This window comes from Sparus aurata, chromosome 5, assembly GCF_900880675.1.
Source record: "Sparus aurata chromosome 5, fSpaAur1.1, whole genome shotgun sequence".
In the NCBI taxonomy this organism is placed as follows: Eukaryota; Metazoa; Chordata; class Actinopteri; order Spariformes; family Sparidae; genus Sparus; species Sparus aurata.
The window spans coordinates 30,806,375-30,820,083 of NC_044191.1; the positions used below are offsets into that span (position 1 = coordinate 30,806,375).

The following is a 13,709-nucleotide window of genomic DNA, read 5'->3' on the forward strand; positions in this document are numbered from 1 at the left end:
ATAACCCTCAGAGGCCTTTATCCTTCTGCAAGATGAGAAGTGCTGAAGGTGGAAACAGACTGAATCCAGCCAGGATGTAATTCATTTAGACGACTCATTCACTCACAGCTGGCCTTCCTGCCCCCTTGTGGCCGTTTGGAGACATTGCACTGAGGCAGGATCCTTCACTTCCCATTTCCAAGTAATGCTGCGCAATGCTGAGGATGTTTCACGCCCCGAGCTCCTTCTGACACATGTCGGATGCAATAAAAAACTTGCCAGGAAAGCTACTCGCAGCCTGCAACCATGTGATAAACGCCAGTTTACGCACCAGGCCCGCGGATTCTACTTTCCTGGCTTTTTTTGGTTTGGTTTTTGTCTTTAATCAAAAACCTGCTCCACCATTCTCAGTTTGCATGATCTCTGTAGGGTAAAGTCAACACAGTCTGCCTGCTCTGGATGCCAACTTCCCATTTTATCTGCTTCTATTTGCAGCCGGTGCCACGCCCTCCGAAAAGGCTGGATAAAGTTGAACAAGTGTCCTCCTCCTTCACACCAGCCCCAGCACCTTATCAGGAAAGATCAGAGCTTTTTACTGTTAAAAAAAGATCTCTGGACTTTCCCCTACAACGCAGAATCTCGGAATATTTTAGCCAATAAATTCAAATTAAGAGGAATAAGGGGGTTTAAAAGATGCTCTGCGCCCTTTCCTGAATTTGTGAAGTGAGAGAAGGGAGCAGACATCTCCAGAAGCCTTCAGCATTTCTCACCTTGACCGCAGAGGGCTCGCTGGTGTGCGTGAGGGATGGCTGGCTGCTGCGTGTCGGCGGAGGACAAAGAGAACCAGAGGATCAACGAGGAGATCGAGAAGCAGCTGCGGAGGGACAAGAAGGACTCTCGGAGGGAGCTGAAGCTGCTGCTGCTGGGTGAGCATCATCTTAGTGGCCCCTCATCTCAGAGCAAAGGACGCTTTGTAGGGTGAACCATAGATTATGAAAGTGGATCAAACTCTTGGCGCGTACTGACGATACATTTTCTGCCCCTTTCAGGCCAGAGTGCCACAAAATACATACCGAAGCTGTTCTAAAAGTTCCCCAGATGGAGTTATATTTAGCTGTTTTTCGGGGGGTTGTGGTTTTCATTCTCAGTGAGTCATGAGCAGGTGTAAATGTCCCATTACTTCACTGCTTCCTGGCCACACCTGGACATGCAGGTGCCATGGCAGGTGGGACAGGACTCAGCAGAAGGATCTCTTTCCTCGATATTTTAGGATGTTTTTGGATTGTGGTGCGTATGCATCAAGCACCGAGGTCAATGATAGTGTGAGGAAGTCTGTGTTGAATATCTTAACTATTCTCTTTGTGTCCTCTCCTCTTCATTCTTCTCTCTCGTCTCCGGATGGAGCAGTCTGTCAGTGCGCGCTGGCTCCGCCGACGCGCCGCTGATTTTACGCACAGTGGAGAGTTTTCAACCTTTGTTATTTTGTCTACTAGACTCATTTGATTCTCACCTGGAACAGAAATACCACAAATAGTTACATGCAGACGTAGTTAAAGATGACACTGTTCTGACTTTTGCTTGTTTTAAGTCAAAGTGTGTATAGAAACTGAAGTCCGCTCCTTCATCGCACTTGTTAGAGGATTTCTTTGTGTTTGCTCCCAGATGGACCAAAGAAAATAGGGCGTTTTCCCGCCCTCTGTTGGGATGAACTCCAACCTCATTTAGTAGGAAAAAAAGTAATATTGATTCAATGTCCAGTTGCTGACAGGAGATATGTCCTGTTCATGGTGTTTAAACATGCAACATCACATCTATATATGGAGATATTAATAATGTAAAGTTTCTGATGCTTAGAAATACATGAGTTTATCCACTTGTCATGTCACAGTGAAGAAAGGGTGGACGCTTCCTGGTATCAGCTCGCTGACTTGCTCAAAAGCTCCTCAGCAGGTCTGAGACTAGCTGGGAACAGGCTTTGATTACTATTTATTATTTTCTCCTTTAGCTGATGCACGTGGCACCAGCTAGTCTTTCTAGGATCCAAAGATCCAGTGGACCATATTCATCATGCACATTAACAACATTACATCTGTGTTTGGTTATTATATTCATCACATGTGTCCACCTCCAGCTTTGTTGAGTTAAGAAAGTGATAGTTCTTAAACTTTCTTTTGTGCATTCATTCCTGACTCTGCCGCCTCAGTGAGAGGACGACTGGGTACGGACACATTAGTTCTCAGAATAAGTCTCATGTGTTCGTCAGCTGCTGAATGCTTTCTTATTTGAATGAGGGGCGATGCATGTAAAGGGGGCAGCTATTCAAATGAGCCGTGACACGATGAATGACCGTCACCATCTGTTCTAGTAAAATGATTGTGAAAGTTGATAATCTGACTTTGTAAAACGTCAGATTGATGTGGAATATTACCATAGCTACCTTTGTTGGATAAAATATTGTCCTATATATAGATTTATATTATAACAGTGGTGATATAATAGTATTATTGGAGCTTTTCATATGGACAAAATCAGGCATCGTGATATTTTTGACAAAACATTGGAGGGATGCACTGTTGGTACCTTAATGAAATATGAACAAAGTGAGATTTTTTGCTAGATAATCGTCAGTTATGTGAATATAATGACTAAGTGAGGGGAGGCAAGTATAAGAACAAGAAGATTAGTCTGGTAAGTTCAGAAAATGACGTCGCTTTACTGTAAAGCAGCCTTTAAAACCAATGAAAGACAACACATACACACTATCAAGTTATAACGATATCCAAACATATAACAATTTAATATCAACACATTACTCTCCCCTAAAAAATACACCATGTAAAACTGTGACAAACTTTTAATTCTAGAGAATATTTAGACGTGCAAATTGTCATGTGAAACAAATATTAAAATATCCCTCATGAATAAATACATTCAATGAAACCACAGAAACAAAACAAGAATTAAAGACAACACTGAAGTCAGCATAAAACAATGGAGGTCATGTACATATATTGAGAAGACACACATGATAAATCAATAATGTAATGATTGATTGACAGGCCTTTGGGTGGCATCTGAAGAGCCTCCATGAGTCCGTGAGTACACACGAGCCATTTGAACTGCAGCAGAGCGGCTGCACATCAGGGACAGGAGTGACAGTCGAGGCCTCGGTCAGCGGTGTGTTTGGAGGCCATAACTAGCTGCTGCGGGCACACCTCATGCAAACGTCATGCAAATCCAGACCCGTGCGGGACGCGAGCTGCAGGTCTGCCTCCCGCTGCTCTCTGAGAACGAGCTTTCTCTTAAAGAGAGTGTCAGGTTTCTGCCCACAGCGGCTTTATGAATGTACACTTTATCTGTCGGGGGAAGATCTCCTCTCGGCTCACTGTGCAGGGGAATGATGGGTGAGAGCTGAAGGAGGTAGTGTTGATGTTAACAGTCAGTGTTCTGTGGATGATGTGGATGGGTAGTTTAAAAGCTCCTGGAAAGTTCAGAGCGATTTATGTGGAGCGAATAAACGCCGAAAGAAGTCGGTGTGATGAGGAGGAACAGGTTTAACAGGTCACCAGAGGAAGATGATTCAGTTATAAAGGGCCACTGCGCCAATTACACAACATGTGACGTGTCTCTTTGTATATGACTTATGATAAGGTCCAGGTTTACTCAAAGAATCAGATGACACAAGTTTACTTTACTTTAACAATGACATTCATTTACCTGATCAAAGTGACTCAGAGTGGATGTCACCGGAGAGACGGAGTGGGAGTGAAGCAGGATGAGAGATCGACACGTTCAGCCTCTTCAGTCAGTTCACCGACACTCTGCGAGCGCCAGACGCCATTGAGGAACCAGGAGTAAAAGAATAAACGGAGAACAGCATGAAAGAAAGCGGGATGAAGCGTTTTCATGAACCACCATGCGGGCTTGTTTATTTGAATAGATGTAGTATCAGTATTAAATATTAACAGTCTCATGCAAGCACAGAATATGCAAAGAGAACAGACAGCCGTGGACTTGTTCACAAAGAGGAATGCAGAATAAGCCGATTATTTGTTTGAGTAACCCCGGAAAAAAAAAATAAACAGGAAGAAGATCTGTGAGCAGAAAAACAGATTAATTTCTCCGCGTTTGCAGCCGCTTTAGTTTAGTGTCAGTGTCATGAAGCTGTTTCAACGATATTGTGCCTGAAACAGCTGACAGACAGTCAGTAACAAACAGTCAGCAACAGTCAGTAACAGTCAGTAACCATCAGTGTGACAAACAGTCAGTAACCATCAGTGTGACAAATAGCCAGTAACAGTCAGTAACAAACAGTCAGTAACAAACAGTCAGCAACAGTCAATACCAAACAGTCAGTAACAAACAGTCAGTACAAGTCAGTAACCATCAGTGTGACAGTCAGTAACAGTCATTAACCATCAGTGTGACAAACAGTCAGTAACAATCAGCAACCATCAGTGTGACAAATAGCCAGTAACAGTCAGTAACAAACAGTCAGTACCAAACAGTCAGTTACAAACAGTCAGTAAGAAACGGTCAGTGACAAACAGTCATTGACCATCAGTGTGACAGTCAGTCAGTAAAAGTCAGTAACCATCAGTGTGACAAACAGTCAGTAAAAGTCAGTAACCATCAGTGTGACAAACAGTCAGTAACAAACAGTCAGCGACAAACAATCAATACTAAACAGTCAGTAAGAAACGGTCAATGACAAACAGTCAGTAAAAGTCAGTAACCATCAGTGTGACAAATAGCCAGTAACAGTCAGTAACAAACAGTCAGTACCAAACAGTTAGTAGCAGACAGTAACAAACAGTCAGTAACAAACAGTCAGAGACAAACAGTCTGTAACAAATAGTCAGTAACAGCCAATGACCATCAGTGTGACAAACAGTCAGTAACAGTCAGAGGCAAACAGGTGGTGACAAACAGTCAGTCAGAAACAGTTGGTGACAAACAGTCAGTAACAAACAGTCAGTAACAAACAGTCACCCTGCATCCAGGTCACAGGAGCTGAAGTTATTCGATGAGGTTAAATGTGTCCAAACATTCTGTAATTAATGAAGTTAAAGTTTTAAATGTTAGTTTCAGTGCAGCTTGTATGCCACGCAGTAGATAGCATACCTCCGCCAAGGCCCAACAATCAGCTTTAATACAATCAAGCCTATTTAAATCGGCAGGATCTGGACTTTTATTTGGATCAGCATCAGATTGCGCTCGCAGATCCCAGCCTACAAGACACACCTGAGCTTTTCAATTAAGATTCGGATTAATTCACGAAGAAGTTAAAAAAATGCAATCGAGCAATGTGAGAAAATAATTCCTTGATGTGTCCCTTTTTCTTGATCTGCAGTAAAAGTGAATGGGGTCTCTTCCGGGGCCAAGACTCATCCTCCATCCTGTTTTATGGAAATCTATTTCGTAGTTTTTATATAATCCTGGTGACAAACTAACCAGCAAACAGACATGAAAAAAATGACACTTTTAATGTCGACAGGTGATAACGGCACCGCATTCATTCACACAGCGCCCGTGTGATGACATTTGTGGTCAGTGTTTATTACCTGAGGGGAAACTGTAAAACACCGCCCGCACAAGTCACACATGCAGATGTGCACAAAGATAAAGGCAGAAAAACATGCTTCTTTCTGTGAAGCGTCTTCAGGGCAGATATTTCTTAGACCCTCTCTTGCTGGTAAATGTCCAAACTGAACGTCCCAAGTTTGTGACGCAGGCTTTCCATCAAAAATGATTCTCCAGGTCAAGATGTTCCTGATTGCAGCTCCTGAGACTCTCAGTTTGTACAGGCTGAGTCGTTCTCCCTACAAAGAATAAAAGAAGATCTTTCTGTGTAAAAAAGGCGGCGTGCTCCTTTTAGGTAAATACTGATTTAAACAAGAACAACACTCAGCAGAGCGCATACCTCCGCCAAGGCCCAACAGTCCCCTTTTGGTATCAGCCACCTCAGTACACCTGATGTTTTTCCATCGAGATCCAAACAACATTCACTGAGAAAGCTGAAGTGTTTTGTAAAATCCTGCTGACAAACCAACGAACAAACAAAAAGACACGTCTGTGAACACAACCATGGAGGTGATTAAGTATTTTTAACGTGGAATACATTTAGATCTTTAATTTAATTGGGGCTGATTGTGTCCACTGAGAAATATCTTTCAGAGAAATATGAAAAAAGACATTTGCTGATGTTCAAAACAGCCGAAGTTATAAATCGATTAGTGAGTAGATTAACAAAACTTGACAGTTTGGAGAAGTGTTGGTAATTTTGATCTATTTATCAGGTAAAAAAACAACAAACAACTATAAAATAAATACTTCCAGAAGAGGAAACAAAGAAAGAAACGTCTGATGTCAGAGTCTTTGTGATGAATGTGTTGCAGCACTAACACCACGTGATGAAAAGCCCACTCTGCATCCAAAAGGTCTGCGGTTTAAAAAAAAAATATCTGCCACATTAAAGACAGACAACAATTATTAATGTAATAATTGTACCAGAATGTATTCAGCTCTAAAAGACCGAGGCCTCAAGGGTAAACAAGTGAAACACAGCAGGCGTGCGGGATCAGGATTTGCCTCCGTCTCTTAGTTGACCCTCCTGTCTCCTCCAAATCCGCCTCGTCTTCAAGAAACTTGACTTGTAAACAAGGTGCATTCAAATGCAGACGATTTGTCTAAGCCTTTGTTTGCTGAGATGTAAAGACGCAAGTGTTCATGGTGCCATGCAAAACAGCCAGGACACCAGAAAACTGCTGCCACCACCCGGGCTCTCCACAGAGCCTGAACACACTGCTGAGAGGACGTGTACAGATATATACTCACACACACACACACAGACACACACACACACACACACACAGTGAAAGTCCCCGCACACAAACGAGGCTACTCCCAGTGCTGAAGGTGTGCTAACAAACACACATTTGTTAAACAAATGGATTCAGCGTCATGTGGTCCGAATGAGAAAATTAGGAACTTGCGTTGTGAGAACTGAAGAGGGAGGTGATGTGCAGCGTGTGTGTGTGTGTGTGTGTGTGTGTGAGAGAGAGAGCGTGTGTGAGTCAATGCATTTAGAATTTATTGTCATGAAGTGTAAAGTGTGTGTGTGTCTTTGTTTGACTGTCAGTGGTTCCAACCAACACCGCTGAGTAAAAACCGTGAAACTATCACAAACAAACACTTTGTTGCATGTAAATAACGTGATGACACTAAAAGTACGGCAGGTGTGAAGCAGTTTGATTGGATTTCACCCCGCAGGTACCGGAGAGAGCGGGAAGAGCACCTTCATCAAACAAATGAGGATCATCCATGGAGGAGGTTACTCGGATGAGGACAAGAGGAGCTACGCCAAGCTGGTCTTCCAGAACATTTACACGTCCATGCAGACGATGATCCGAGCCATGGAGGTTCTTAGTATATCCTTCTCTGACCAAAAGAACCAGGTACGGACTGGGTCAAACTGGGTCGGCTCAGTTTTGTCCCTGGAGTTTATTTGAGTTATTATGTCCTTTATTCAGCACACATTTAAGATTTTAAGTCTGAACGAACATTTTGTAAATAACAGCAAAATATAAAGATGATAGGAATTGAAGAAAATGACTGAGGCACTCGAAACCTCATAATGGAACAGTTCAATGTTTTTTTGCTATTTAGACACAAAACCACTTGAGAAAATTGCAAGGAATCAAGACTATCTACATGCAAAGTGAAGGCAGATTGTGTAAAATGAAGAATTCAAAGCTTTCTGTCACTGACACTGTTTTGTGGTATAAAAGCCGCAAACCGGCATTTTCAACTGATTTTCACAGCTTGTCTCCACATTTTATATAAATTAAGTCAGCTCCCTACCAGTCAAACATGCCCAACAACAAATTAACTCATCAAATCATTAACTCATTAAGAAAATGCCCAAATTCTGCTGCTTTCCTTTCACCTAATGGTTTCTTGCAATTCAGATTAGAAAACAAATTATTTGTTGAAAAGGAGGTTTTTGGACGGAGACAGAAATATTCCTGAGCTAAGAAAATATCAGGATATAAAGACGGAGAATGCAATAACAGTCTAAGCTAGCTCCCTGCTTCTCTTCCTCTCCTCGATCTGTTCCCACAAAGTGACAGAAGTTGTGGACATGCCGGACGTTTTTTATTCTGTCTCTGTGTCTTTGTTTGTCCGTAGAGCCATGCAGATGCGATCCTGGAGGTGGAGGTGGACAAGGTGGAGGAGTTAGAACAAAGCCTCGTGACGGGCATCAGGAGTCTGTGGGCCGATGGAGGAATACAGGAGTGCTACGACCGACGCAGAGAATACCAGCTGTCCGACTCCACCAAATAGTGAGCATTAGACAGAACACAGAGATTGTGATCTGCTCAGCTCTGCCAGATAGTGATCACAGATAGAGCTAAACAGTCTGACACAGTCTCGGTATCAAGGCTCAAAGATGGAGAGATCTGGCGGGCCAACATCGGCTCCACCTTGGACAACCCTGATTTAGACCCTAATTTTGGGAATTGAAATACATAGAATGAATATCAAAACAATCTGAGACTAGACGCCCTCTTTTTGAAGATAGACGGGTTACATCACAGGGATTAGACAGATCACTTCTGTACCTCAGGCAAAACTGTTTCTGAATGGTTTTAACTTCCTGGTTAGAGTCTTTCTTTAATCGCCACAAAATTCCCAGAAATGTTTTCCTCATATTTCCTCTTCCTGCTTGTGCTTATTCCCTCCTCTTTTTTTATCAGCTATCTCACAGACCTGGATCGAATTGCAGAACCCTCATACCTACCTGACCTGCAAGATATTCTCAGAGTCCGAGTGCCAACCACGGGTATCATCGAATACCCCTTTGACATGGAGAATGTCATCTTCAGGTGAGCTATAACGCTCAGATCGGACAGGTACGGGTGGCTTTTTGACGTGGCATAACTCTCCTCTTGTTGTTGTGGCAGGATGGTGGATGTGGGGGGTCAGAGGTCAGAGAGGAGGAAGTGGATCCACTGCTTCGAGAACGTCACCTCCATCATCTTTCTGGTGGCGCTCAGCGAGTACGACCAGGTTCTGGCCGAGTGCGACAACGAGGTGAGAGATCGGCCCGGCAGCAGATCGCCGCTCCACTCTTTGAATGTGGCGTCGTTGTTCCAACCTTTTTCACGCTGCAATTCAATTCCAGAACCGTATGGAGGAGAGCAAGGCCCTGTTCAAAACCATCATCACCTATCCCTGGTTCCAGCGCTCCTCCGTCATACTCTTCCTCAACAAGACCGACATCCTGAAGGAGAAGATCATGTACTCTCATATAGCCACGTACTTCCCTGAATTCACAGGTTAGATAGCATCTTTCTAAGGAGGGTCATTCTGTGCCACATGCTTAAATGTCTTTTTCTAATAACTCTTTCCAGGATGTTTACAGGTCTTGATGAGTACGACTGCATGCGTGCAAAAGTTGCATTCAGCATACTGAAATAACGACCTTGACTTGCAGGACCGCAGCAGGATCCCGGAGCAGCTCAAGAATTCATCCTGAAAATGTACCAAGAACAAAACCCGGAAAAGGACAAGACGCTGTACCCTCACTTCACCTGCGCCACGGACACGGAAAACATCCGCTTCGTCTTTGTGGCCGTCAAAGACACCATCCTCAGACACAACCTGAAGGAGTTCAATCTGGTGTAAAGAAGAGGAGGAGGAGGACAGCAGAGGGTAGAAGTGACGACGCGAGGAGAGCCATGATAGGAGATATACATAAAGATAAACTTGACAGTGATTTGTCATAGTTGTCTAAACAGAGAACAATTGGATTTCTCATAAATCTCCTCCCTGTTTAAACAACTAACGACTAAAGACCCTTGGTGTCACTGTGCCTGTAGGAGTCAAGCCAGAGAGAATGTGACTGTTTGTAAGCTGCTTTCTGGAATGTAATTTTTATGTATTGTGTGTAATTTATAGCATTTATAGAAATGTACTGTAGGGAAAAAGATACTTTACAGCAGAGGTGAGGATGTGAAAACTATTTATTTTTCAAAGATTATTACGTAATATCATCGACCTGTCGAGTAGGCTACATATTTCACTAATTCTTAAAATAGTTATCAGAAATGCTCACGCACGAGCTGTTTGAAAGAGTTTTTTGTTATTTAATATTGATATCTAGAACATTTTATGCCTTTTGCTCTTAACACCGAGCCACCTGTCTTCTCCCGCCTGAAGGTGCCTTATTTACTCAGCACACTGAGTTTGTTGTAGATGTAAATAATCCACATTGTGCTTTGAGACAAATCCAACTGTTTTTCTTCTCACGAGATATGCAAAGTACACATGTGGTGATTTTGAATAAACTATAGTTACTTAATGAAGAGTGTTGTTTGTGTGCGTGGGATCCTCTGGGTACAACGAAAGAAGGATGATGACGCTGAGATTTAATACACATATTTTATTTTATTTTTTTCGGAAAGAGCAGGAAAAAAAAAAAAATTAACAAAACATTAGGCCACTCCAGTGTTTATTTTGCTCCCCAAAAACCAAAAAATGACAAACATTAACTGGCAACAGAAACACTTAGTCGCATTAAACTGCGATGCACCACAAACCAAAAAGCCAAACCTTTAAAAAGCACGTCAGAATTAACAGCAGCTCATAATAATTAGCATTCGTTTCTATTAAATATACTTTTCTCTGCATAACTCCTTAACATCGTTGGCATTGCATACGTGTGGTATAAAAACATAAAAATCACAAAATTACAATCTGTAACACCGTAACACAATGGACTATTGTGTGAGTGTGGATATATATATACAGATAGTTTATAATTTTAGATCAATATACAGCAAATTGATAAGTGTAGTATAAAAATAGCATGCCTCTCTAAATCACACACTGAACAGTCTTCAACTGCAGCAACGTATTAAAAAAAGAGGAAGAGAAAAGAGTAAAAGTAAGACGACGTATTCTGAGTAACATGTGTTATAAAGCCATACTCAAAAGTTTAAATTAGTTTCCCTTTTATATAATCTGGTAAAATTAACACTGTACAACATTAAATGTGCTACAACAATCATGGTTGATTTGGCCTCAGTGTTATTCAAGCAGTTCTCTACCACTTCTCTTCTCTGGCTGTTGCACCGGAACAGTGTAGCTTCTCAAAGCAAAACGACAAACTTGAATTATGTTCAGCGAGACTGAAACTGAATGAAGTCAGTGACTCCGTGTGAGTTAGAACCGCAGAGTGCAGAAAGCTGAAGGCCTAGAAAAGTGAAAACCCTCCAATTTCAGACACGAGCGGATTGTGCGAAGCGATGAAATAAATGATTATAAAACAACTTATAAAGTGTGTGCGCAGGTGACGAAGATTGGTTAAATGTACACAGAGTTTCTGTGGTAAACGAATGTAAGTGAGCAGTCCATTTATAGAGCTTCGGTTAGCATGCACACGTACACGCGACGCACTCAGTCTGTCGCCCCACGACGCACAATAACAGTCAACATACAGCATCGTTTGTGTGTTCGCGCCACTACTCACACACGGAGGTAAACAAAAGGAGCATGCAGTAGAGAACAAAGGCACTGACACACACTGACTGTGTGTGTTTTCTTCTTCTTTTTTTTCCATTTTCTCTTTTACACGTTCATCATTTTCTCACTCTTCTTGTCGAGTCAGTATTTAGGTAAACTCTCTCTTGCGTCCTCCAATTTGGCAAGAACCCACTGAGGATGAAACAGAAGCAAAGTTATTAACTCCGACAGCAGGTTGGTCACATGACGTTGGTCAGTATATAAAGCATTTACACAGGAACATTTTTTGGTCTGAATCGTCAACTTACCTTGGCTATCTCAGGAGTTTTGAAGTTTATGATCTTCCCAAACTCCTTGGCATGGAAGACCGACTTTACCCTCTCCTGCAGTACACAAGACAGAGCATGTAGTGCAACAATCTGCATAATAATTATTTAAAAACAGTCCTCTGAGGGTTAAAAGGTAAATCTTCTGGTTTGGATTGTTAGTCAAAGATTACACGTACCTTGGCCTCAATGCGAAGTCGGCGGCTCTCTACGATCATCGGCTCCTTGGTGAACTCTTCAAACAGATACTGCCACTCGCAGGTCAACTGGCCAAATGTGCCTTTGGTCACGAAAAATATCCCCCTGGAGAAGAAACCACACAACAACGGGTTAGATCTGGGATACACCGAGTTCAGGTATTCAGGAGTGTTGTGTTTCACTCGCCTCTTGGTGATCATCAGGAAGTCAGAGTCATTGACCTTGGCATGAGCGAAGTATCTGTACTTGGCAAAACGTCCATTCTCAATTTTCTGAGGGGAGAGACAAAGTAGGTGAATATCTACACAAACAACAAGACTGAAAACCAAAATGAATGCTCAGATGTCTCACGGCAATTTCTATCGACAAGCATTTTACACTTCACTCTGATGAAACTGGAAGATGTTGTGGGCGGTGAGGAAAGATGTGATGAAACAAACACGATGGCAGAGAGACGAGTAGATGTGAACATTTTATTGAGAACAAGAGGAAAGGGAATACTGAATAGTGAATGACAGAATGATAAATCCAACAGAAAAGCTTCATGATGTGAGGATTTTTCAACAATGAATGAAAATTTTAACAATGAGAAGATATCATTATTTTGTGGGGAGAAAATGATAAAAGAAATAATAAGGTCTAACACAGGAGTGATAAAGTTAAAAGAATAAAGTAAGACACTCAAAATAAAGAAAACACACATTAAATTATAAAATACATAAAAACAAATGGCTTAATTTACTCAGGTGCCTTTCTTTGCTTTGTTAAATCCTTCAAAAGTGAGTGAACTCCTGACTAACAGACTGGAGGCTCAAACACAGACTACAAACAGAACAACAATGCTACACTACAGCTGCCACTTTTCCTCATCACCCTCATCCTGTGAGCCACTTCTACTCCATTCAATGAAGGCCAACCTCCTCTGTGGACACGACAAGAGAGAAGAGTCAGGGTCAGAGCAGAGAGAACCAAAAAAAAGCCTGTTTCTACCCCTGGGAGGCTCACTGTGTTGTGTGTCAGTGATGGTTTGAGTTTTCATCGAGGATGTAAAAGTTTATTTTAATTTTACCTGACTGCATCAGCAAAATATCTTTTTATGTGTTTTCCTCACAGTTACAACACCTCGATCCTTCAAAACACTAAAACTACCCGACCATTCATTTAAAAAATATATTTATTACATTATCTTCCCTATTTACTTACTTTCCCCTTTAGTTTTTTTCTTGATCTATTTCAAAGTTAAGTCAAAAATCGATTGATAAAACAACTGGCAAATAAATCCCTACATGTATTTTGTTGGTGCACTAAATGAACTATTTTCCTATTTACAGAACTATTTACTAAGGTCTTTTCTATTTTTCATTTTTCCGGGTTCAGTCCTCCATGAAGTGCACGGTTGGACCTAGAAATATGTTTTTCATTCTGTTGCAAGTTTAATTTTGAGTAAAGATCAATTAAATCTACTTCCGTCATGTTGCTATGTTTAAACCCCCAAAATACAAATTCAATTAAGTCCAATCGCAGTGTATTTGAATCCTTTTTTAACAAGCTACAACAGAAACATAAAACACAAGCAGGAAATGCTGCATCCACTGTGGTGTGTATTTGTATAATTCTTGACATCATTCATAATTTAGCACGAGGGGAATAATCGCTCACTAACACTACAAACACAAA

General features: G+C 41.7%; 2 protein-coding genes across 8 annotated transcripts in view; one reads left to right on the top strand and one right to left on the bottom strand.

Annotated features, from left to right (window-relative positions):
* Positions 1-529: 529 nt before the first annotated feature.
* LOC115581569 (guanine nucleotide-binding protein subunit alpha-14-like) lies at positions 530-10,349 on the top strand. Its single transcript, XM_030416751.1, has 7 exons — positions 530-905; positions 7,252-7,436; positions 8,170-8,324; positions 8,739-8,867; positions 8,946-9,075; positions 9,167-9,320; positions 9,479-10,349. Exons 1-7 carry the CDS (start codon positions 785-787, stop codon positions 9,667-9,669), a joined length of 1,065 nt encoding a protein of 354 aa, XP_030272611.1. The 5' UTR covers positions 530-784; the 3' UTR covers positions 9,670-10,349.
* A 118-nt stretch (positions 10,350-10,467) lies between these two features.
* Positions 10,468-13,709, bottom strand: part of vps13a (vacuolar protein sorting 13 homolog A) — a 33,967-nt gene continuing 30,725 nt past the window's right edge. For 4 of the 7 annotated variants that reach the window (XM_030416750.1, XM_030416745.1, XM_030416748.1 and 1 more), the window contains 4 exons: positions 12,219-12,304; positions 12,014-12,137; positions 11,817-11,891; positions 10,468-11,700 (listed from right to left, as the gene is read on the bottom strand). In XM_030416750.1, the coding sequence (XP_030272610.1) occupies positions 11,650-11,700; positions 11,817-11,891; positions 12,014-12,137; positions 12,219-12,304 (336 nt within the window). In that variant the 3' untranslated portion in view covers positions 10,468-11,649. Of the gene's footprint in view, positions 11,701-11,816; positions 11,892-12,013; positions 12,138-12,218; positions 12,305-12,491; positions 12,955-13,709 lie in introns of those variants that run through there. The other 3 variants (XM_030416746.1, XM_030416747.1, XM_030416749.1) reach the window with 2 other exon arrangements.

What these genes read in the sequence shown, in the direction of transcription:
- LOC115581569 (XM_030416751.1), top strand. Translation starts at nt 785, where the DNA reads ATGGCTGGCTGCTGCGTGTCGGCGGAGGACAAAGAGAACCAGAGGATC. An exon ending in ATGGAGAATGTCATCTTCAG is followed by an intron (nt 8,868 to 8,945) that starts GTGAGCTATAAC and finishes TTGTTGTGGCAG; the next exon opens with GATGGTGGATGTGGGGGGTC. An exon ending in GTACTTCCCTGAATTCACAG is followed by an intron (nt 9,321 to 9,478) that starts GTTAGATAGCAT and finishes CTTGACTTGCAG; the next exon opens with GACCGCAGCAGGATCCCGGA.